We start from the raw sequence: 25,002 nt of genomic DNA on the forward strand, positions 1-25,002 counted from the left end.
GCTGCGTTCACGTGCTTGTCGGAACTCCGAAATGTCCAACTTGCTAACTGGTTGAACGCGACACGTGTATAACTACAACAAGTTAGCAAGTCAGAAATGTGTGAGTTTTCTAGTTCCGACTAGCACGTGAACGCGGTATCATTCCCTCTCTGCCTGCTGCAGCTGAGCACTGTCTTCGGCTTTTGATCAATGATTGGCTGGGCAAATAATGGGCGGGCTTGAGGAAAGAATTGGCATTGCCACTCTAGTCCAGCTCCAGTCCAGCTTTTCACTCTTTTACAGTTCAGTTTGGTTCCAGAACAGGGTACTTTTTTTCTCTCCTCCTCTCTCTCTTTCCTTCTCTTCCTCTGCAACCAACCATGAGGATCACCTTGGTGACAGTGGCCACGGCGATGGTGTGTTTGATGGGTGTCTATGGAGACGTGCAGCCTCAGAGAGACTTCGACCTGCAGAGGGTGAGACCAGAATCAAATCAAATCAAAGTTTATTTATTGCGTACACAGAGCGCAATGTTAAAGCAGGTGCAGCGAAACACTTGTGTTTCTATCTCCAGCAGTGCAGTAAATATCTAACAGTACAATACTAATACACAAATAATCAACAACAAAAAAAGAAACAAGAAATTAAGAAATATCGGAATGAGCAATGTCAGAGTCCATGCTGCTTCCTTCTTTCAACTGCTTGCTTTCATTACCCAGGATGCATCAGTGAAGCTCCGCTTCCACAAGACATTTCACATCACACTATCTGTGTAATCTAATCTTTGAGGGAAATAATTAAGCTAATTTTAAGGGGGCAATAGTAAACCCTCTTGGCCTACTGTTGTCTTGGTTTTTCATTAGGTGGCACATAACTTTAAAGGGCAACTACACTTCCTGATTTGGTTTTAGATTTGGTTCATTAAGAAATGCTGGCGGCCATGTCTGAATTCAAACGTGAGTTGGTTTCGGGGTGTGGTTTGATGTGATGTCTCGTGTGTGTGTTGGTAGGTGGGAAGAGTTAGCCAAATTATTTAGCCAATTAGCTTCAGCCAGCTGGTGTGCGAGCGTGGCAAAATTGGTTTGACTTTGGATAGCCTATATACGGGGCTAGTTACGGGCCGTCAATAAATTACACAATATAAATTAGTCAACATTTTCATGATGCACACCTTTGAGTTTTCTCATTAAATGCTTTCAATATTTGTATATTAATTTCTACAATTTTATAATTGGTTTGAGGTTTTAAGTCATTGAAATGTTTACATATTGTCCCACAGGCATTACAATTGGGTCGCGTACAGCTGCACTCCGAATTGATGATTACTTGTGTGCTGCCAGCTGGGGGCATGTGGGCAGGATTGAGACAAACCCAACCTTCATTTATGTTGTGATTCAATCACGACCACAAGTCTCACAAAACTCTGTTTTGGACAACACTGAATTTATGATCAAAATTATCCTATTTACACTTTTTAGTCAATTTTGACAGTAGAATAAATGTTTCTGACTCATATCGATGCCACATAGGCTGTTTTCTAAATAAGAAATTGTTTTTTAGGGGCAGTTGCTCTTTAACCTCGACCTCTAGTACGTGAGTCTATTATTTAAATAAGTCCTAGACATGTTCCCCGACCCCACATTAGGACAAAGGCTGAGGCTGAACTCAAAGCAAACAGTGCTAGGGGTCAAAGGTCAGGTGGACAGCAGGGTTGCAACACAGATAGAATGACTGGCAATGCGTGCCAAGTTCCCTCGGCCCATGGGGTGGACACACTGGACAGACACACACATAGAACTAACTGCCTTATGATATAAATATCTAAATGACTTAGAGACTCTTCCTGTTGTTCACACTGTTAAAAGAGACAAATTGCTGCTGCCCTATGTACATAGACATGGAACACTGGCCACTTTAACAATGGGACACTGGTCACTTTAATAATGTTTACATACTGTTTTACCCATTTCATATGCATATACTGTATTCTAGTCAAGGCCATCCTATTCAACTATTGCTGTACATATGCTATTCTATCCACGTATTCTTCAGGTAGGTTTGACTCCCTATGTGTAGCCTACTGTCTGTATGTTATGTTCAGTTTGCACAAAATGCCGTATGACTGGGTAGGGTTACTCTTATAGAGTAGCTCTGATAGAGCAACTCCAGTGGGTTTGACTCCCTCTGTGTGTTTTTTATTTATTTAACCTGTATTTAGGCAGGGAAGTCCCGTTGAGACCCATGTCTCTTTTGTAAGGGAGCCCTGCATCACAAAAGCCGCAAACAATACAAACTGTACTGTCTGCGTGTTGGCCTGGTGTATGACTCTCAAGGCTTAGGTAGGGCTCTGGTAGAGCCACTCTGGTAGGTTGACTTGTAGGTTTGACTCTGTCTACAGTGCATTCGGAAAGTATTCAGACCCCGTGACTTTTTCCACATGTTGTTACGTTACAGCCTTATTCATCAATCTACACACACTACCCCATAATGACAAAGCGAAAACGTTTTTTTAGACATTTTTGCACATTTATTAAAATTAAAAACTGATATCACATTTACATAAGTATTCAGACCCTTTACTCAGTATTCGTTGAAGCACCTTTGGCAGCGATTACAGCCTCGAGTCTTCTTGGGTATGACACTACAAGCTTGGCACACCTGTATTTGGGGAGTTTCTCCCATTCTTCTCTGCAGATCCTCTCAAGCTTTGTCAGGTTGGATGGGGAGCGTCGCTGCACAGCTATTTTCAGGTCTCTCCAGACATGTTAGATCGGGTTCAAGTCCGGGCTCTGGCTGGGCCACTCAAGGACATTCAGAAACTTGTCCCGAAGCCACTCCTGCATTGTCTGTGTGCTTAGGGGCTTTGTCCAGTCTGAGGTCCTGAGCGCTCTGGAGCAGGTTTTCATCAAGGATCTCTCTGTACTTTGCTCCGTTCATCTTTCCCTCGATCCTGACTAGTCTCCCAGTCCCTGCCGCTGAAAAACAACCCCACAGCATGATGCTGCCACCACCATGCTTCACCGTAGGGATGGTGCCAGGTTCCCTCCATACGTAACGCTTGGCATTCAGGCCAAAGAGTTCAATCTTGGTTTCATCAGACCAGAGAATCTTGTTTCTCATGGTCTGAGATTCCTTTAGGTGTCTTTTGGCAAACTCCAAGCGGGCTGTCATGTGCCTTTTACTGAGGAGTGGCTTCCGTCTGGCCACTCTACCATAAAGGCCTGATTGGTGGAGTGCTGCAGAGATGGCTGTCCTTCTGGAAGGTTCTCCCATCTCCATAGAGAAACTCTGGAGCTCTGTCAGAGTGACCATCGAGTTCTTGGTCACCTCCCTGACCACCTGAGCAAGGCCCTTCTCCCCCGATTGCTCAGTTTGGCCGGGCGGCCAGCTCTAGGAAGAGTCTTGGTGGTTCCAAACGTCTTCCATTTAAGAATGATGGAGGCCACTTTGTTCTTGGGGACCTTCAATGCTGCAGAAATGTTTTGGTACCCTTCCCCAAATATGTGCCTCGACACAATCCTGTCTCTGAGCTCTACAGACAATTATTTTGACCTCATGGCTTTGTTTTTGCTCTGACATGCACTGTCAACTGTGGGACCTTATATAGACAGGTGTGTGCCTTTTCAAATCATGTCCAATCAATTGAATGTTCCACAGTAGGACTCCAATCAAGTTGTGGAAACATCTCAAGGATGATCAATGGAAACAGGATGCACCTGAGCTCAATTTCGAGTCTCATAACAAAGGGTCTGAATACTTTTGTAAATAAGGTATTTCTGTTTTTATTTTTAATTTTTTTTAGAATAAGGCTGTAACGCAACAAAATGTGGAAAATGTCAAGGGGTCTGAATACTTTCCAAATGCACTGTATTTGTTCAGTTTGCAGGGATGTGGTACTGTGTGGGCCTGGCTTATGACTCCCCAGGCTTCAACTCCTACAGATATAGTACCCTTTCTACCCTCTCTGTCAATCTGTTTTATCTTTATCTAGGTTTCTCTATGGTTTCTACTCTCTCTGTCTGTGTATTCAGTTTGCAGGGAAGTGGTACCGTGTGGGCCTGGCGTATGACTCCCCAGGGTTCACTGCCCTATACAGAGACAAGCTGAGAGTGTCCATGGGCATCCTGAATCCACAGACCAACGGCAATGTCAACCTCACCATGTGGACCCAGAGGTGGGCAGGAACACATAATTAAATACAACACTAGAATGAACATTGGCATCCTGGCAAAATAACTACAGGACAGACATCTTGATCAGGTCATTGAAAATGTACTAAAAATGGGCATGCACATTCATATCATATGTTATTTTTTGCTTGTGTGAAGATCGTCAGGTTGCCGCAGTAAGTTTTACACGTACGAGAAGACAGCGATACCTGGCGCCTTCACCTATTTCAGCACCCGTGAGTCTTCTGTCTGCCAGCACTAATGCAATGCATCCAAATAACAAACCAGCAAAACTGTACTGCAGGGGTCTTCAACAGGTGGCAAAGTTCGAGCCCACAGGTGATTTCTGAGCAATTTCTTTTATAAAAATCAACTCAATGTGATTTTAATTTAGGAAATATCTTCCCAAGTATTCCCACACATAAATAGAGAGACATATGTGATGGTATCACAATGTAATCAAGGTTTGAAATTATTATGTTTTTGTCAAATTCTATATCTGTTTGGGATCTTGCGGTCAATCTGCAGTGTACAATTGATTTATAATTATTTTTCTGCACCCCGACCATCCGCTCAAGACAAAATCATCCCACAGCTGAATGTAGTTGGGGACCCCTGCTGTACAGAGCTGGTGATCTTTGAGTTGGTATTGTAAGTCGTTAAAAAATATATATATATATATTTGTGTTTTTCCAGGCCATAACAAAGTGAAGGACATCACGGTAGTGGAGACCAACTATAATGAATATGCACTGGTCCTGAAGCACAAGAAGATGGACAGAGAGTACACACAGGTGGCCCTCTATGGTAAGTCTGCTCTTCAGGTAGAGGTGTGACCGACCAGGTTTAAACCTGGGTCTCCCGTGCACCAAAAGACTGTGCTAGCCCACTGAGATTAAGTCTAGGCCCAAGATTTTGGCAATTAGGCCGTTTTTTCTACTTACCCAGAGTCAGATGAACTCATGGATACATTCTGTATGTCTCTACGTGCAGTTTGAAGATCATTTAACTTAGCTTATTGTTAGCTTAGCGCAATGACTGGAGGGCAAGGTTCACCTAACCAACTATGTTATGTAGGCTTAGAATGGGGCAATATGCTCATATACCAGGCAGATCTCTCAAGAGTGAATTTGAAATTGAACGTCTATCTATGTACTGAGGACGTTAAAAAAAATGCCTTCAAAACCGGCCACTAGGGGCAACTGTGAGCACTATTACCATCAAGTAGGCTTGGGTTTTGCCAGGGCGTTGTCGACGAGGGTGGCGGATGAGCGTAATCCCATGACTTCAGATAGATGTAATCCCATGACTCCAGATCAGAAGGTCAGGTGTTCAATCCCAGTATTGGACACTCGTATTTATTACAAAATGTTTAACCCTTACCTTAACCATTCGGAATGAGTGCCTAAACTTATTGTTTTAACCCTATCCAAAACCTTAACCCTTAACCTTAACTTCGAAATTTGACATTTGGAGCAACTTCAAAATTGGACGTTTGGAGAAACGGAACAATGCTGAGCAGGAGGAGTCAACTCAGAGTGTCAAAAACACTTTCAAATTTGACATTTGGAAAAACATGGATAAATGTCTAATTCTGGAGTGAGACTGTACATTGTATTTGTGGAAATATATATTTGCTTCTATTAAATGTTGCCATTCGCCTGTATGCCTGCAGGTCGTTCTCAGAAGGTGAAGAATGATGTGATTCAGAAGTTTAGAGATTTCGCCACATCTCGTGGATTTCCTAAGGACGCCATTCTGACCCCACCACCTGCAGGTAGTAGCCTAAGTATGGAGACACACACACATACACACAGTCCCTACATTTCTCGTCTCTAAGCTGTACGACTGAAAGCAGACAGTCTTGTGTGTATCACAACGTTGTTTTGCTCTTTGTTGTTTACAGAGAACTGTCCTCCCGCTGGACGCTAGGTGAGTCAATGGACATCCTTTCTACAGACATGTTGTTGATAACTGACTACAATGACTGGAACACCTGATATTTGAATGAACTGTCGGTTTTGTTTTTGTGTTCTCCTTCAGATCAGAACAACATCATGATTGATTTGCTTCGCCTTACCAGTTTCCCAGCACTTATTAGACATTCGTCTTTCCATTGGAGTACAGCATCAGGATTTGCTTCACCTTTACACCATACGTTTCACTGTTCAACAACAGAACTTCATCACGCTTTACCGCACACGTGGTAAATAGTATAACAACTAATGATAGATGCACTTTTAGACACCCCATCTTATTTTATTATCTATATCCTCTCTGATGTCTGTCTGTCTCTTGTCCCCTCAGTACAACGGACTGTTACATTCGTTTTCCATTCTGAATCCGATAAACAAGGGACATCATTGTATTGTGTAACGCTGCTATGGCTGAATAAATGCTAGTGTTCCTCTGTCTATGGTGCTATGTGGTGTCTGTGACCTCTGTCTTTTTCCCTGCCTGTTGGATCGCAGCCCTCAGCGCATAAGAGTGTTAGAGCGATTGGAGAGATAGAGAGATATATAGAATTGGAGAGACAGACAAAGATAGAATAGGAGACAGGGAGAGAGATAAACATAATTGGAGACAGTGAGATAAAATTGAAGAGCTGGAGAGAGAATTGGAGAGAGAGAGAGAGATAGAAAAGGAGAGAGAGATAATTGGAGAGAATGAGAGATAGAGACAGGATACAGAAGAAACTTCAGTCTCTTTCAGGTTTGGGCGACATATATTTAGAGCATTGTTCAACACATAGTAGACCCAGATTTACATTTCTGTCATGTTCCACTGCTGCTTGGGACATCGATCAATCAGAGGGGGCCGATCAGGAGTCAGAACCCAATAATCAATATTGTTATTCATGGAGATAGTGTGTGTGTGTGTGTTGGCATGGTAGTGTGTTTATCTGAGCAACTCATGTTGATACCACATACATAACATGTTACATGTTTTTGTGATGAAGAACTTTCAGAACACTAAGGTAACTATGGGTTTCCGCAGGGTTCAGTCCTTGGGCAATTATTGTTTTCGCTATACATGCTACAGCTCTGTGGTGCTGAAATGTAATGATTTTTTCCCCTGTTAAATTCCACTTTGATGTCCAATGTTTCAGAGAAAGGAACAAACAGACAGATTAGGAGAACTTTGCTCTATTTACTGTTTGTTTTCTGCTGGAGTTTGAGGGGGTACAGGAAGGGGTAAATACATATGGGTCAATGCTCTCTGGGTTGCTAGTCTAGTCCGGTGGAGGGGTCAGAGGTGGAGGGATGGAGGGGTGGGTGGGTGGTATCTCTCAGCAGATCCAGGAGCTCAGAGGAACCTCAGTCGGCGGTTCGTATCGGAGACAAACAGACAGACAGAATGCAGCAGGCTGTCATACTTGTGGTCCTCTTGGTCCTGGTGGGCCTCCTCCATGGGGTACCAGTGCTTCCCGAACCTCTCTTCCCCACACAGGAGAACTTTGACCTGAGCAAGGTAAGAGTTAGTCTCTTAGCCATCGAGGTTGCCCTTTCTCATAGCCTTCCCAAGGAGGTTACTCTGTCTCTCTTGCTTTCTCACAAATATTCTTCAATAGCATAGCCATATTGGTTAAAACATTTTGTATACTGGATGGGTAATAGTCTGATTCAGTTGAGAGGTCAAAATGTGTTTGCTTTTGATCAGCTTGTATGGTCAAAAGTGTTTCTATGGGTGCCTGTTAACATCTGTAAATACTGTAAATACTGCATATTCCCAATACAGCATTGTTGGTCTGTAAAAAACTAATCTTGGAACCCAGAACCAAATTATGTATGTCATGAGTGTTTTGGTTAATCATGCCACATGTCCTGGATTTTAACCTTTATTTTAAGCCTTTTACAGAAATTAGAATTAGACCAAAAATTAAAGCAATCATTTTTCAGAGGATAACAAGAAAGGGGACAGTTTGATGAAAAAGCTTTAAATAAATGTTAACATCCAGGTCATGTGACATGATTAACCAAAACACAGGGCCTAGTCATGAGAGACTAGTAGTTCATACACAGTTAGTTCTCTCTCTGTCTGTCATAACTCTCTCTCTCTCTTCATTGGTCAGTTCATGGGTAAGTGGCATGATATTGCGGTAGCATCCACCTGTCCCTGGATGCAGCGCCACAGAGGAGACTCAGCTATCGGCACACTGGAGCTGCAGGCCGGGGTCACTGAAGGCAAAGTCAGCATGAAACGCAGCATGAAAAAGTGAGGTTACACACACACACACACACAGACATATGCGTGTGTCTCTGAACTGTCCCTAATAATGCCACTGGATTCACTATAGATTAACTAAATATATTATTGGTGTGTGTGTGTGTGTGTGTGTGTGTGTGTGTGTGTGTGTGTGTGTGTGTGTGTGTGTGTGTGTGTGTGTGTGTGTGTGTGTGTGTGTGTGTGTGTGTGTGTGTGTGTGTGTGTGTGTGTGTGTGTGTGTGTGTGTGTGTGTGTGTGTGTGTGTGTGTGTGTGTGTGTGTGTGTGTGTGTGTGTGCGCGCGCGTGCGCGTGTGTAGGCACGGGACATGTAAGCAGATCTCTGGTGATTATGAGATAACAGACACACCTGGAAGATTCACCTACCACATTGCCAGTGAGTCTTTAGTGTCTGTTCATACCCTGAATCCCAAATCAAGCCCTAGCCCTTACCTCCTAGGCACTTGTAGATCTGAAAAAATTGGGTAGGTGTAAGTAATATGGTGATAGATCCATTGTCCCCTCTGATAGGCCAGACAGAATTGCAGCCATATTGCTTACACCGATCTAATACTCTCAGACTGAGAGGTAAGGGCTAGGGATAGATTCTTTTTTTATACCACTGTCTCACCAACCATATTTCTGAAGTCAAAGATGACAGGTCATTGACAGTATGTACTGTATGTTTGTGTTCTCCTCCATGCAGAGTGGGGGGCTGATGTTGATGCCTATGTGGTTCACACTAACTATGATGAGTACGCCATCGTCATGTTAAGCAAACAGAAGACAGGTGGTGAGAAGACCAAGTCCGCCAAGCTATACAGTGAGTGGCACTACTAATAGGGAGCAGGTAGCCTAGCAGTCAGTGTTGGGCCAGTAATTGAAAGGTCGCTGGTACAAATACCCAAGCAGACCAGGTAATAAATTGGTCGATGTTCCCTTGACTTAACCCAGATTTGCTCCAGGGGTGCCGGACTTCTGTGGTTGACCCTGTAAACAACACATTTAACTGCACATATCCGGCGTTTGTGACAATAAAACATGTTTATATTTAATTTTTACAAATGCATCTACATCACACAACACCACTGAGACAATGGGCGAATTCGATTATGCTGAGCCACAAGGCACCAGCAAAGGCTCATCACGTCATCCGGGCAAAGGACCGTCACGTCATCCGGGCAAAGGACCGTCACGTCATCCGGGCAAAGGACCGTCAGGTCATCCGGCGAAAGCGGGGAGGGAGGTGCGCCCTTCTCAAATTTAACCGTAATCTGTGCCACTCTGTCATTTTTTCAACAAGGCAGCATGGTGCATCGTCCAGAAACACGTACAGTGGGGAGAACAAGTATTTGATACACTGCCGATTTTGCAGGTTTTCCTACTTACAAAGCATGTAGAGGTCTGTCATTTTTATCATAGGTACACTTCAACTGTGAGAGACTGAATCTAAAACAAAAATCCAGAAAATCACATTGTATGATTTTTAAGTAATTAATTTGCATTTTATTGCATGACATAAGTATTTGATCACCTACCAACCAGTAAGAATTCCAGCTCTCACAGACCTGTTAGTTTTTCTTTAAGAAGCCCTCCTGTTCTCCCCTCATTACCTGTATTAACTGCAACTGTTTGAACTCGTTACCTGTATAAAAGACATCTGTCCACTCACTCAATCAAACAGACTCCAACCTCTCCACAATGGCCAAGACCAGAGAGCTGTGTAAGGACATCAGGGATACAATTGTAGACCTGCACAAGGCTGGGATGGGCTACATGACAATAGGCAAGTAGCTTGGTGAGAAGGCAACAACTGTTGGCGCAATTATTAGAAAATGGAAGAAGTTCAAGATGACGGTCAATCGACTCGGTCTGGGGCTCCATGCAAGATCTCACCTCGTGGGGCATCAATGATCATGAGGAAGGTGAGGGATCAGCCCAGAACTACACGGAAGGACCTGGTCAATGACCTGAAGAGAGCTGGGACCACAGTCTCAAAGAAAACCATTAGTAACACACTACGCCGTCATGGATTAAAATCCTGCAGCGCACGCAAGGTCCCCCTGCTCAAGCCAGCGCATGTCCAGGCCCGTCTGAAGTTTGCCAATGACCATCTGGATGATCCAGAGGAGGAATGGGAGAAGGTCATGTGGTCTGATGAGACACAAATATAGCTTTTTGGTCTAAACTCCACTCGCTGTGTTTGGAGGAAGAAGAAGGATGAGTACAATCCCAAGAACACCATCCCAACCGTGAAGCATGGAGGTGGAAACATCATTCTTTGGGGATGCTTTTCTGCAAAGGGGACAGGACGACTGCACCGTATTGAGGGGAGGATGGATGGGGCCATGTATCGCGAGATCTTGGCCAACAACCTCCTTCCCTCAGTAAGAGCATTGAAGATGGGTCGTGGCTGGGTCTTCCAGCATGACAACTACCCGAAACACACAGCCAGGGCAACTAAGGAGTGGCTCCGTAAGAAGCATCTCAAGGTCCTGGAGTGGCCTAGCCAGTCTCCAGACCTGAACCCAATAGAAAATCTTTGGAGGGAGCTGAAAGTCCGTATTGCCCAGCGACAGCCCCGAAACCTGAAGGATCTGGAGAAGGTCTGTATGGAGGAGTGGGCCAAAATCCCTGCTGCAGTGTGTGCAAACCTGGTCAAGACCTACAGGAAACGTATGATCTCTGTAATTGCAAACAAAGGTTTATGTACCAAATATTAAGTTCTGCTTTTCTGATGTATCAAATACTTATGTCATGCAATAAAATGCAAATTAATTACTTAAAAATCATACAATGTGATTTTCTGGATTTTTGTTTTAGATTCCGTCTCTCACAGTTGAAGTGTACCTATGATAAAAATTACAGACCTCTACATGCTTTGTAAGTAGGAAAACCTGCAAAATCGGCAGTGTATCAAATACTTGTTCTCCCCACTGTACAACATCTCTTTTCCCTAAGTAAATGTCATTGGGAAGGCAGATAGTGTTTCTATCAAAAGCAATCACTTTTGCATGGGAAATCACAAAATCCTACTAATTACTACCGTGCTTAACTACGTCACTTTTGTTTTGAGCCGACTTCGCCGTGGCCTTTGAACAGGGCACCTGGCTCACACCCGGGAGGTAGCCCGGTTCAAAATCTAAATCAATCAACTTTCAGCCGATGCAAAACACGCCTACACGTGCGCCTAGGCGAGATTAATCAAACCCCTTTATTAGCCTGGTTCCAGATCTGTTTGTGCCATCATGCCAACTCCTATGGTGGTCGTTGTCATGCCTACTCGAAATTGTGTTGTAGATATTGGATGGGATTAACAGTAGACGGTGGATCTATTTTTTTTCTGACATTTAAAAATGCATTTCCTGCAATTCTACACAGTTTGGCATGACTTATTATGACCCTCTGGAGGGGTATTTTGAAAACACAGTATAAGTATAAGTGGGGGGCCCCCAAATATATTTTGATTTGTTTAACACTTTTTTGGTTACTACATGATTCCATATGTGTTATTTCATAGTTTTGATGTCTCACTATTATTCTACAATGTAAGAAATAGTAAAAATAAAGAAAAACCCTTGAATGAGTAGGTGTGTCCAAACTTTGGACTGGTACTGTATATATATATATATATATATATATATATATATATATATATATATATATATATATATATATATATATATATACCAGTATATATACTGGACACACCTACTCATTCAAGGGTTTTTCTTTATTTTTACTATTTCTTATATATATATATAATACTTTTCAAATACATTATTGGGGTGATGATTTAACCTGTTCTGAATATTGGGGGGGGGACATGTCCCCCCATCCCCTGTGGCAATTTCGCCTATGGTTTGGCATGACAGCAGCACAAACAGAAATATGACAATGACTATAGAAGTTGGCAGGACCACAAACAGATCTGGGACCAGTCCACTCAGACACAGCTATAATCCTATTATAATTGAAATAGATAATATTTCTATGGTTAGTACTGTATATTCAGCAGCATAACTAAAATGCTGCCCCCTTCAGGCCGCACCATGGAACTGCGGCCCACTATCCTGGACGACTTCAGGAGGCTGGTGAGGGAGCAGGGCATGGCTGACGACACAGTCATCATCAAACAGAACAAAGGTACAGGCACACACACGTGAGCAAAACACACACACACATACACACAGGCAGGCACACAGACAGGCGCGTGTGCACACAGACACAAACACACACACACCTGTGACCTCCACTATGTGTCTGAACATCCTTTGACCTTTGAACCCCTGCTGTCTCTCTCAACAGGCGAGTGTATACCAGGAGCAGAGCCTGTAGCAGCAGAGCCTCAGCCTGAGATTACGGCACTGGTACTTCCTGTATTCAATGATTCAAGTTTCAATGTTGAGGTTGTACACCGTATCAGGGACGGAGATTTAATCAAAAGGTGGATTTGGTTAAAGGCATTAAAGAAAGTTAATCAAATTCCAATTACACATTTTCTTCATTGAAGAGCATTGAATATAATTTGAATTGGATTTGGAATTTCAGTATACTTCCTGAATTGACTGGAATTGAAATGGAAATGACCCCAACCCTGCTAACTACTCACCTGTCTGTCTCCAGAGAGCTAAGAGGGACATAGTCCTCCCTGAGCCTGCCCCTGTGGAGGGTTCCGGTATGAGTGATGACACCATGATCTTCAGGAGTGCAGGTGAGAGTACATGATGGGCCTGCTAGCTATGCCATTGACCTCTAAATTTAAGGTTTAGCCTATGCTCCGTGTGGGTCTAGTTAGTGAATCCCTGGAAGCAGATAGAACCAATTATGTATATTACATATACAGTATATTGCATACAGTGACTTACATAATGTATGTCTATGCAGGGATGGGCTGGCCATAGGGTAATTCTAGCTAATTATAATTATTTGGCTAATAATGGGGTCCTCAAGGGAAAAAATGGTCCGTTGTGGGGGCCTCAGTGAAAAAAAATTATCCTGTGTGTTAGAAATGCCAGATTTCTGGTCCCAGTCCGTCCCTGTGTCTATGGCTAGAACACACAATGCACTGCACTTACCAGACTGTCTGACCATCAGTGCTACACTGCTACTGTACATCTCTCCTCAGAGTCCTGTAAGGCGGAACCAGATGCAGGTCCCTGTTTCGGGATGATGCAGCGCTACTTCTACAACTCTACCAGTATGGGCTGTCAGCTGTTCACCTATGGAGGCTGCATGGGCAACCAGAACAACTTTGTGACCGAGAGGGAGTGTCTGCAGAGCTGTCGCACTGAGGGTGAGGGGATAGAGTGTAAAAGAGGTGGTTATTCTGTAGGTGAACCACACTCGTGTGATGGGCAATCTTGTGTAAGACTTCAAGACTTGCGTTAGCTCCCCAGAGCTAATCCCTTGACTTTAGCTCTGTGGGCTAATACAGTCTTGTGGTGCATAGGAGACACAGGCTTGACTTCGAACCTAGTTGGTAATGTGGCAATGCTCAACCCACTTGAAGTTACATTATGATGCTCATGACAGTATTCCATAGGCTATGTGTAAGACTAGATGGTCTCTTATGTGTTTCCTCCTGTCTGGTGAGGTGTGTCTCTCTACAGCTGCCTGCAGACTGCCCATGGATGTTCAACCCTGCACTGGGCAGCCCAAGATCTGGGCCTTTGATCCCAACTCTGGACTCTGTTTGGAATATAAAAAGGACTTCTGCCAGGGCAACAGTAACAAGTTCTACTCCAAGGGGGAGTGTGAGGAGTACTGTGGGGTGATGAAGGATGGTGAGAGAGCGAGAGAGAGAGATCTATATACATACACATATACATACATCAGATAAACATACAGGTATACATTAAACTATGGCAATAACTTTTATCTTATGACTGTGTATTTGTGTTACAGGAGAAACTGAGTTCCTGAAAGCAAACTGAAGGAGATGAGAGGTCATAAGGAAGAATACATCCTAACACAAACACACAGCACAGATCACCGTCTGGGTTAGCCGTCTGACAGACTACCTATATCATTCAATACAGAACACAACACAACACAATAAAATGATGGATTAACCTACTTGGCTTCATGTCTTATGTGAGCTTTGTCTTTTGTTAATGTAAAGCACTTCATGACAACTATTGATGTAAAAAGGGGTTTATTAATACATTTGATTGAGTTTATATGTTGTTAACCACCACTTTGCTTCTCTTGCTTTGAACACCAAGTGCTTGATTCAATCAGTAGCGCTGAAGAACTGCGCTACAGCGCGAAAGAAATGTAGGCCTAGATTCAATCAGATTAAGCTTTAACTGGCGATAGCCAACACCGGCATGGCTGATGTTTTGGCTGTGTCTGAGGTGGAACTTCGTTGGAGCTGTCAAATTGGTGAGCAGCTGGCTGCTCTTGTGATCATTGTCACGAAGCCACACCCATCCCACTTGCATTAGAGGTTCAGAGCGAGGAAGTGTATGCTACATAGAAATAATGATGCTCAAATAGAAAATCATTATTCTAAATAATGAGGATTTCTAAAAGCCCAATCGAGGTAATTTCTTATAGGTACAGGACACCCAAGTGTACGCATGCATTTTTTTAGTTATACTACAAAAATGACTCTGCTGACACTGACAAACAGATCAATAAAAACAATGTTGTCTTATTACGAAAAGGAGAGACACAAATACAATATGACGTCCATCTACCCTGGAGGAGGAAATTATTGTCCAAAAACAAACAAAAGTGGCACTGACCGAATGACAAAGACAGTGAATATGCACACTCACTGGGGATATGGCCGATGTTCTCCGCTGGTGCCAGTTGCGATTTTAGCATGTAAATCTTGGTGGGGCAAAAAGAAACATGGCTGACTTGCTTACACAAATGTGGTTTCTACTGACAGTTGAGATGTACAAACTATAGCATAAGGGGACGACGAGCGGATAAGAGGCAATCCGTAATTTCGATTAAGACATTAATGAGCGAGCTAGGACGGACGTAGTCAACATAACTATTTGTTCAGCACTTTTGAAATGTACAGTGACAGAATTCAGAACATGGGCCGTTCTTACAGTATTCTCCCTGTACAGCAAGTCAGAACCGTAGGATAAATAAAGGGGGCATATAAGCAGACAATGACAGCTCTTACAATATTCGAAGATTACATTTCTCTAAAACAGGCTATAGGCTACATGTGCACCACCAAGTCAGAACAGTAGGCGAAATTAATAAGGGGAAAAGGGACCAAATCATTAGGGTGAGGCACATGGGCTGCTAACAGCTTACTACATAACATACACTTAGTATTACTTTCTTAGCTACAGTATACATATCTCCCTGGCATATTACATCATTTATGCAGCAGAATACACATTTTGTCATCAAAGTCTGGCATTCTCTGGATTTATGGTAATTTCAAGCCAACTGGGAACCCTGAAAAAAACAAGGTTGAATCATGATGACGTCAGTGATCTTCAGGTCGAAATTCTAGAAAGAGGCCAGAGTTCCCGACTTGCAGTTCCGAGTTGGATGACTGTTCAAAACATATTTTCCCAGTTGTCTTGAACTCACTGAAGTCAGATTTCCCAGTTCTGAGTTTACAGTTGTTTTGGGAACGGCAGAAGTCATGCTGGATTGACAGCATGGCCAATGTTGAATGTTTGTCCTTTTAAGCTTGGAAAAGAGACCCTTAAACCCAGACTTGGAATAACAAACCCACTCCACTGAATAGCAGGCTAGTGATTGCTTTGCAATGCTTGCAGTTAGCCACTAATTCCTTCCAAACCACTCATTGTTGAATTTCCGATTTCCAACTTGTTGTGTAATGTTTATGTCCAATGGCCGATGAGCACCGATACATTTTCTCTATCATTTCTCTTCATTATTTCTCTTCATATGACAAGGATTAAATATCATTGCCAGTAGATTGTCGACTTGATTCATGATGATGACTGCTAGCTTGCTAGCTAAGATTTTGAAAGTATGATGTTGACATGATCAGTCCAATCAAAGCACTTCTAATGTTGCGACGTGATTGGGTCAGTGTTCTGTCACTCATAGGGACACTACCTCACTGCAAAATCTACGGGGAGAGCTCGAAAATTCAAGCCCCTTGGGTGCTGCCATAGAGTTACATTAGAAGTGCCCATCCAAGAAGGCTCAAGGTCATTGGCCACAGATAAAATGACGTCAAATCACGTTATATCTACAGTAGCTTTGATTGGACTGATCATGTCAACATAAACATCTCAAAATTTCAGCTAGCAAGCTAGCAGTCATTATCATGAATCAAGTCGACAATCTACTGGCAAATCCTTTTCAATCCTTGTCATATGAAGAGAAGTTATAGATAAAACGTATCGGTGCTCATCGGCCATTGGACATAAACATTACACAACAAGTTGGAAATCGCAAATTCAACAATGAGTGGTTTGGAAGGAATCAGTGGCTAACTGCAAGCATTGCAAAGCAATCACTAGCCTGTTATTCAGTGGAGTGGGTGTGTGTTTAAAAGGATAAACATTCAACATTGGCCATGCTGTCAATCCAGCATGACTTCTGCCGCGTTCAAAACAACTGGAAAATCGGAACTGAGAAATCTCAGACTTCAGTGAGTTCAAGACAACTGGGAAAATACGTTTTGAATGGTCATCCAACTCGAAATTTCAAGTCGAGAACTCTGTCCTCTTTCTAGAGCTTTGTCCTGAAGATCACCGACGTGATGATTCGACCTTGTTTTTTTCAGAGTTCCCAGTTGTCTTGAGAGCACCATAAATCCAGAGAATGCCAGACTTTGATGTCAAAGTTTGATGACAAAATTTGCCCACGAAGAACCGCCGCGCCACCTTCCTGTCAAATGAGCACAGCACAACAAGGTGAGTCCAAAAATGTCTTGTATGCTGCTGCATAAATGATGTAATATGCCAGGGAGATATGTATACTGTAGCTAAGAAAGTAATACTAAGTGTATGTTGTGTAGTAAGCTGTTAGTAGCGCATATGCCTCAACCTAATAATTTGGTCCCTTTTCCCCTCATAACTTAGCCTACTGTTCGACTTGGTGGTGCACATGTAGCCTATAGCCTGTTTTAGAGAAATTTAATCATTGAATATTGTAAGAGCTTTCATTGTCTGCTTATATGCCCCCTTTATTTATCCTACGGTTCTGACTTGGTGTACAGGGAGAATACTGTAAGAACGGCCCATGTTCTGAATTCTGTCGCTGTTTCAAAAGTGCTGAACAAATAGTTATATTGACTACGTCCGTCCTAGCTCGCTCATTAATGTCTTAATCGAAATTATGGATTGCCTATTATCCGCTCGTCTACCCCTTTTGCCATAGTTTGTACATCTCAACTGTCAGTAGAAACCACATTTGTGTAAGCAAGTCAGCCATATCAGCTATGTTTTTTTAAAAGGCAGTAAATGAGGCTGAAGGAACTGATTCGCTGCCAGACGAGGCTCCGCTGATAGCCAGGTGTAGCAGTGGTAAGGTTTTGGGACTGCTGTTGGGACAGCTTTATGTAGGCCATAACAGTTTGTGGGCAATTCATGTATTGTTTAGTGCTGTGTTGTGTAGTGGCTTTGCTGGCATGCATCCCACTTATTTTGTTTGTTTGCCCCACCAAGATTTACATGCTAAAATCGCCACTGGGTATTATGCTGGGAGCCACTTGTAGATTTGACAGCTCTAACACAGTTCCACCTCCATCACATTAAAACATCAGCTATGTGGATGTCGGCTAAAGCAGATCTGATTGAATCGGCCTTTAGGCTGGGATTCATTCAATCGCCATAGCAATGTTTATGCAGTCGTTATTTACAATATTCATAACGTGCCCACACACTTCTAATTCTGAAAACATACCTGTGAGGGGGGTCGCCCTGGTAGTAGTTGTATGTTTTTATACAGTACCCTAGAACAGTCTGTGAGTTAATTTGACCATTGGAAAAAGAGCTACTGCGTGAAATACTGCAATGCGGGTTTGATTGAAGGCAAGACTGCATTCACGGTAAACGCTGCATATGTCAGCGCAATCGGAAATTAACTTTAAGGGCTCTATTCGATCCGCATCTTGGAAGTTCAGTTTTACAGCGTGATAGAAATTTAAAGGCAATGTTCAACACTGCATATGTTGGCTCAATCGGAAATTATCGAGCCATTGCAAATCGAGCCCTTGCAAATATTTTACATCCACTGAGCAAATGGCTACAGATTGTAAGGAGGTGTCAAATCTTATACTTCGGTATTGGTCACAAGGCTATTGCAGATTATTCATTGATAGCAAACAACTGACATCTAATATAAAAGTCGATTAAATATTTTATTGTCCCAGTAGGGAAATTCATTGTGCAGTCAAGAGTTTACAAACTATACAGAAACTAAAAAATAATACATGTGGATCATTGTGGTGAAGTCTGAGGTGTGTGAATCAATAATCAGCAGAGGGAGATGTTGCTCCAGTAACAATTACAGCCCTCTAGTACTCCCTCCTAGCCCCAGCCTCAGGCCCTCTCCGCCACCTCTCCTCCCCAGCTCTGCTTTGCTCTGTTTGGCCCAACCAAGGAACGACTGGAGCGGTGCTAGCTTCCTGCTCCTGGTTCCCAGAGTTCCCGTCTGCTCTCTGCACTGCGTTCCGCTGGCCCGTAGAATGCTGGGAATATCCGGAGAGGAAAAGGGAACTGACAGCATCGAGTGACCTTCCGTACAAGGGCACATCACCTGGTCGGACTGAGAGAGATGCCAAATAAATACACCACTGGCCGAGCTAGGGGCTTTTTCACAGACGTGTCTCACACAAATACTAGCACGTACACATGGCTCAGGAGACCATTGCAATTTAACTTTCACATAGAAATAGAATAGAATACACATTTACTCTCAGGCTAGAGACAATGATGCATTCACACAGACGTGCATGCAAACATGCTCTCAGTGCATGTGAACGCACGTGTGTATGTATACATACAGTGCCTTCAGAAAGTATTCACCCCCTTTGACTTTTTCCACATTTTGTTGTGTTACAGCCTGAATTTAAAATGGATTACATTTAGATTGTGTGTCACTTGCCTACACACAATACCCCATAATGTCAAAGTGGAATTATGTTTTTAGAGATTTTTACAAATTAATAAAAAATGAAAAGCTGAAATGTTTTGAGTCAATTATTCAATGCTTTTGTTATGGCAAGCCTAAATCAATTCAGGAGTAAAAATGTGCTTAACAAGTCACATAATAAGTTGCATGGACTGTGTGTGCAGTAATAGTGTTTAACATGATTTTTTAATGGCTACCTCATCTCTGTACCCCACACATACAATTATCTGTAAGGTCCCTCAGTCGAGCAAGACCAGGGAGGTTTTTCAATGCCTCGCAAAGAAGGGCAGCTATTCCTTTGAGCATGGTGAAGTTATTAATTACACTTTGGATGGTGTATGAATACACCCAGTCACTACAAAGATACAGGCATCCTTCCTAACTCAGTTGCCGGAGAGGAATGAAACTGCTCAGGGATTTCACCATTAGGGCCAATGGTGATTTTAAAACAGTTACAGAGTTTAATGGCTGTGATAGGAGAGAACTGAAGATGGATCAACAGCATTGTAGTTACTTCACAATACTAAGCTAAATGACAGAGAGAAAAGAAGGAAGCCTGTACAGAATAAAACATATTCCAAAACATGCATCCTGTTTGCAATAAGGCACTAAAGTAAAACTGCAAAAAATGTGGCAAAGAAATGTACTTTATGTCCTGAATACCAAGCACTGTGTTTGGGGCAACACATCACTGAGTACCACTCTTCATATATTTCAGGCTGCATCATGTTATGGGTATGCTCATCATTGGCAACAAGGGAGTTTTAGGATAAAAAGAAATGGAATAGATCTTAGCACAGGCAAAATCCTAGAGGAAAACCTGGTTCAGTCTGCTTTCCAACAGTCACTGGGAGACAAATTCACCTTTCAGCAGGACAATAACCTAAAATACAAGGCCAAATATACACTGGAGTTGCTTACCAATATGACATTTAATGTTCCCGAGTGGCCTAGTTAAAGTTTTGACTTAAATCGGCTTGAAAATCTATGGCAAGACTTGAAAATTGTAACAACCAACTTTACAGAGCTTGAAGAATTGTAAAAATATTGCAAATATTGTACAATGCAGGTGTGCAAAGCTCTTAGAGACTTACCCAGAAAGACTCACTGCCAAAGGTGATTTTAACATCTGTTGACTCAGGGGTGTTAGTACTTATGTAAATGAGATACAGTATTTCTGTATTTCATTTTCAATACATTCGCTAACATTTCTAAAAACATGTTTTCACATTGTCATTATGGAGTATGTGTACACTACCGTCAAAAGTTTTAGAACACCTACTCATTCAAAGGTTTTTCTTTATTTTTACTATTTTCTACATTGTAGAATAATAGTGAAGACATCAAAACTATGAAATAACACATATGGAATCATGTAGTAACAAAAACATGTTCAACAAATAATAATATAATATGCCATTTAGCAGACGCTTTTATCCAAAGCGACTTACAGTAATGTGTGCATACATTTTTACGTATGGGTGGTCCCGGGGATCGAACCCACTACCCTGGCGTTACAAGCGCCATGCTCTACCAATTGAGCTACAGAGGACCACATATAACCGCAAATAACACATTTGGAATCATGTAGTAACCAAAAAAGTGTTAAACAAATCAAAATATATATTATATTTGAGATTCTTCAAATAGCCACCCTTTACCTTGATGACAGCTTTGCACACTCTTGGCATTCTCTCAACCAGCTTCATGAGGTAGTCATCTGGAATGCATTTAATTTAACAGGTGTGCCTTCTTAAAAGTTAATTTGTGGAATTTCTTTCCTTCTTAACGCGTTTGAGCCAATCAGTTGTGTTGTGACAAGGTAGGGGGGGAAACAGAAGATAGCCCTATTTGGTAAAAGACCAAGTCCATATTATGGCAAGAACAGCTGAAATAAGCAAAGAGAAATGACAGTCCATCATTACTTTAAGACATGAAGGTCAGTCAATACGGAAAACTTTGAACGTTTCTTCAAGTGCAGTCGCAAAAACCATCAAGTGCTATGATGAAACTGGTTCTCATGAGGACCGCCACAGGAATGGAAGACCCTGAGTTACCTCTACTGCAGAGGATAAGTTCATTAGAGTTACCAGCCTCAGAAATTGCAGCCCAAATAAATGCTTCACAGAGTTCAAGTAACAGCACATCTCAACATCAACTGTTCAGAGGAGACTGTGTAAATCAGGCCTTCACTTTTTGGGTTAATACATGATTCCATATGTGTTATTTCATAGTTTTGATGTCTTCACTACTATTCTACAATGTAGAAAATAGTAAAAATCAAGAAAAACCCTTGAATGAGTAGGTGTTCTAAAACTTCTGACCGGTAGTGTAGATGGGTGAGAGAGAAAAAAATATGTATTCCATTTTGAATTTAGGATGTAACACAACAAAATGTGGAATAAGTTAAGGGGTATGAATACTTTCTGAAGTCACTGTACATGCACATGCACACACACACAGACACACACACACAGAACAGAACACTTTCAGACTGACCAAATATGCCAAGATACACACTCACAGAGCACACATACTAGACATACATGGTGAGCAAACATACTAGACATGCAGTTTCTGGACTGCCTTTTTCAACCAGGAATTGAAGTACCCATTTATGTGTGAATATAGGTATATCAGGGATGGGCAACTGGCGGCTTGCGGACCGAAGGAATGCGGCGCCCTTTTGAAGGCCCTCGGATCAATGTTTTGGGGGGACTCAGTCGAGGTCTCAACTTACTGTTGCATGTTAGAATATTAGCATACACAAGGTGCAATTTAGAAATTTGGTTGTGCATCAGCGTTTTTTCTCTTGTTATGTTAGTCACTGATAGTCACTTATTAGCCCATGTCAGCAAAACGTTTTTAGATTGGTATGTTAGTCTAGCAGCCAGTAGTGCAAGTATTCATGGATGCCAAGGGAAGCCAGGCTTCCCCCCAAAATTGACCAAGATTATATATTTTTTCGTCTCTCTGTGTTTCATAATTTTCCTTTAATTCGCAAGAGGCTGAATGTATCTCAAAGGGGAAAGCATCCGAGCGAGCGAAACAGCGCCCCTCTGTCTCTCTATGTGTAGGCCAGCTATCTGATGCTGTCTGGTCCAAACGAGTATGACATTGTTGTCGTCCATATCATTGAAGGCAAGGGAAGCCAGTGAGCATCTAGCCTCCCTTGACAAAAAAAGTACAAACTATTAGCCAATCAGCGTTGAGCTAAACTGAGCAAGCTCAACTGTGAATGGTCCTGGCGCACCAAATAAAAGTGTCACAGGAAGCCAGCTTGGATTTTGGCGTCACTCCTATCAAATCCCATTGAGAGCATACGTCATTGACAGAAAAACTTGAATTGTTGCATCTCATTGTGTTGTTGTCTTCCGGTGGCTAGCTAGGCAGCTAGCTAAAATTGGCCATTTCCTAAATTAGCCATGGCTGGAGATAGGGATTTGGACTTGTGGTTTTACTTAATTATCCGTACTGACCAATGATTATAACGGCGATTCTGATCCAACCATTAATTCATACATTGTTGTGCCCCTGGCCTGAGAGGATGGAAGTTCAATATGTGGCTCGATGTAGAAGGCTAATGTTAACTAGCTAACGTTGCCCATGAATGGAAATTAGGCTAGCGAGCAAGCATTTCAGCCAGGTAGCCTAGGACAACAAAAAATAAAAGCGTGTACTGTTTGACACAGTGATAGACTGTTTCGTCAACATGAAAGAGAAGAGGATGGCATTGGTGTTTCTCTACAAGTAGGGTGAGTCGACATGTTTATCTACTTGCACGAACGCGCACGCACACACATGCACACAAGCATGCACACAGAAATCAGAACCATGGACAGCCACTTCATATTTAGCTTATGTTGATTGGACTAAATTGTTTTTGGTATCTTTTAGTTTCACTGTATTAAACTAAGCAGAGGTGATTTGATCATGTTGAAGTTGAAATGGTGCTGGAATAGTGGAGGCAGCTCCTGTTTTCTTTGCCACTTGCGGTAACTCTCTGTGGTTCTAAATCAATCCTTGTTTAATGGTCCGAAAATGTCGGAAACATTAACTTGCTTGACCATGCTGTAGGTCATGTAACTGTCTGTTACTTTACATGCAATATGCTTTATGGACTTCACTGGACAGAGGTTGCTATCCAGTTTTGTGATAAAACAAAGGTGTGGTTGAATTTCTTCTTATTGTCTTGTAATAAAAGCTATTTAAACTTAGTCATCATGGTCGAATTACCGGCCGTGGGGCCCCCATTGATTTTGTTAGTCAGTCTCACTCAGATATATTAAAACCTGCAAACATTTCTCTCCACCCTATGGAAAAACGCACATGTGGGTACGCAGACCTGCGAGCAACTGTGGCCCCTCATGATGAGTTCAGATTTTTTGGGGTCTCCACCCCAATTAAAGTTGCCCATCCCTGAGGTACTGTATATCAAAACAATCACTCAATGCTGATGTATGCCTCTTTTATAACAATATTTCAGTATTACCTATTGTAGTTGAAGGTTTCAGTAGTTGGATTAAAGTTGGCTATTTAATTGTAGCTGGCCCTCTTTTTAAACACTATTTCAGTGTAATGTTTCAAATGAAAAGTGACTGTGAAGGAAGTAATGGAAGTGCAATATCCCTCTCTGTTACAGTAGCCTGTTTCTCATGAGAGACTGACACACAAAGTGGCACAGACAGACATTAACTGTGACTGTCTGACAGATCTACCCACTGTATTTGCTCTCTGACAGAAAAAAAGAGTTCCCATGGAAATTCTCAAGATGTTTTCTAACAGCTTGAGCAAGTGAGACCGACAGAAAGCAAATACACATGAAACTGTGAGACTGCGACATCTTGGGCAGAAAGTGCCCCTCTTATCATCCTTGTGGTTGCTTTCTCACAGTAGCTTGATAAAGAGTCTGTGTCTGTCTGTCTGAGCTGAGGAATGGTACGACAGTGTAATGGTGGGCAAATATCTGTGGAAGGAGAGAGGAGAGGATCCAGACCAGTAGACTGGATCAAAAGACAGGGCTATCTACTGCCTGCCTGCCTGGTCTTCCTGCCTACACACACAAGGGATCCCTTGAGTTCTCCTCCAAGGCACCGAGGGACACACACTCATGCACGAGAACAGTAGCACAGTTAGGGGGAGTGAGGAGCTCTACAGCAGACTCCCACAACTCAATCGCTGGTTGAAAAGTATTTTCTGCCCCTCCCAAAATATAATAATTTGCCCTCTTTCTGGGACTCACCCACAAACAGGACCAAGCCTGGCCGGCTGAAGAGTGACGGACTCCATCCTAGCTGGAGGGGTGCTCTCATTTTATCTATCAACATAGACAGGGCTCTAACTACTCTAGTTCCACAATGAGATAGGGTGCAGGCAGCAAGCTGTTAGCCAGTCTGCCAGCTTAGTGGAGTCTGTCCCTAGCAGCTCAGTGTTCCCCATTGAGACCGTGTCTGTGCCTCGATCTAGGTTGGGCAAAACTAAACATGGTGGTGTTCGCCTTAGTAATCTCACTGGAGTAAAGACCTCCTCCATTTCTGTAATTAATTAAATAGATTGT

The 25,002-nt window shown here is 42.5% G+C and overlaps 2 protein-coding genes across 3 annotated transcripts; both read left to right on the forward strand.

Moving 5' to 3' along the window:
• Window positions 1-225: 225 nt before the first annotated feature.
• On the forward strand, window positions 226-6,562 carry ptgdsa (prostaglandin D2 synthase a). 2 transcript variants are annotated; one of them, XM_084159950.1, is made up of 7 exons: window positions 226-455; window positions 4,011-4,153; window positions 4,308-4,384; window positions 4,845-4,955; window positions 5,824-5,925; window positions 6,055-6,080; window positions 6,192-6,562. In XM_084159950.1, exons 1-6 carry the CDS (start codon window positions 360-362, stop codon window positions 6,078-6,080), a joined length of 555 nt encoding a protein of 184 aa, XP_084016076.1. In that variant the 5' UTR covers window positions 226-359; the 3' UTR covers window positions 6,192-6,562. The 2 variants fall into 2 exon arrangements, with proteins under 2 accessions (XP_084016076.1, XP_084016075.1); XM_084159949.1 differs by having other exon boundaries at window positions 255-455; window positions 5,824-5,937.
• Window positions 6,563-7,451: 889 nt separating this feature from the next.
• ambp (alpha-1-microglobulin/bikunin precursor) lies at window positions 7,452-14,429 on the forward strand. Its single transcript, XM_084159948.1, has 10 exons — window positions 7,452-7,619; window positions 8,221-8,363; window positions 8,672-8,748; window positions 9,058-9,174; window positions 12,396-12,497; window positions 12,660-12,721; window positions 12,978-13,065; window positions 13,480-13,647; window positions 13,964-14,137; window positions 14,259-14,429. The coding sequence occupies exons 1-10, from the start codon at window positions 7,506-7,508 to the stop codon at window positions 14,285-14,287; spliced, it is 1,074 nt and encodes a 357-aa protein (XP_084016074.1). The 5' UTR covers window positions 7,452-7,505; the 3' UTR covers window positions 14,288-14,429.
• The last annotated feature ends 10,573 nt before the right edge of the window (window positions 14,430-25,002 follow it).

The sequence above is a fragment of the Coregonus lavaretus genome, assembly GCF_964263955.1.
Source record: "Coregonus lavaretus genome assembly, chromosome: 4".
NCBI classification, from domain to species: Eukaryota; Metazoa; Chordata; class Actinopteri; order Salmoniformes; family Salmonidae; genus Coregonus; species Coregonus lavaretus.

Excerpts from the sequence above, each read along its gene's own strand:
- ptgdsa (XM_084159949.1), top strand. The coding sequence starts at position 360 with ATGAGGATCACCTTGGTGACAGTGGCCACGGCGATGGTGTGTTTGATG. Across the intron at positions 4,385-4,844 it reads CTTCACCTATTTCAGCACCC|GCCATAACAAAGTGAAGGAC; the intron begins GTGAGTCTTCTG and ends GTGTTTTTCCAG. Across the intron at positions 5,938-6,054 it reads ACCTGCAGGTAGTAGCCTAA|AGAACTGTCCTCCCGCTGGA; the intron begins GTATGGAGACAC and ends TGTTGTTTACAG.
- ambp (XM_084159948.1), top strand. The coding sequence starts at position 7,506 with ATGCAGCAGGCTGTCATACTTGTGGTCCTCTTGGTCCTGGTGGGCCTC. Across the intron at positions 8,364-8,671 it reads ATGAAACGCAGCATGAAAAA|GCACGGGACATGTAAGCAGA; the intron begins GTGAGGTTACAC and ends GCGCGTGTGTAG. Across the intron at positions 9,175-12,395 it reads CAAGTCCGCCAAGCTATACA|GCCGCACCATGGAACTGCGG; the intron begins GTGAGTGGCACT and ends TGCCCCCTTCAG.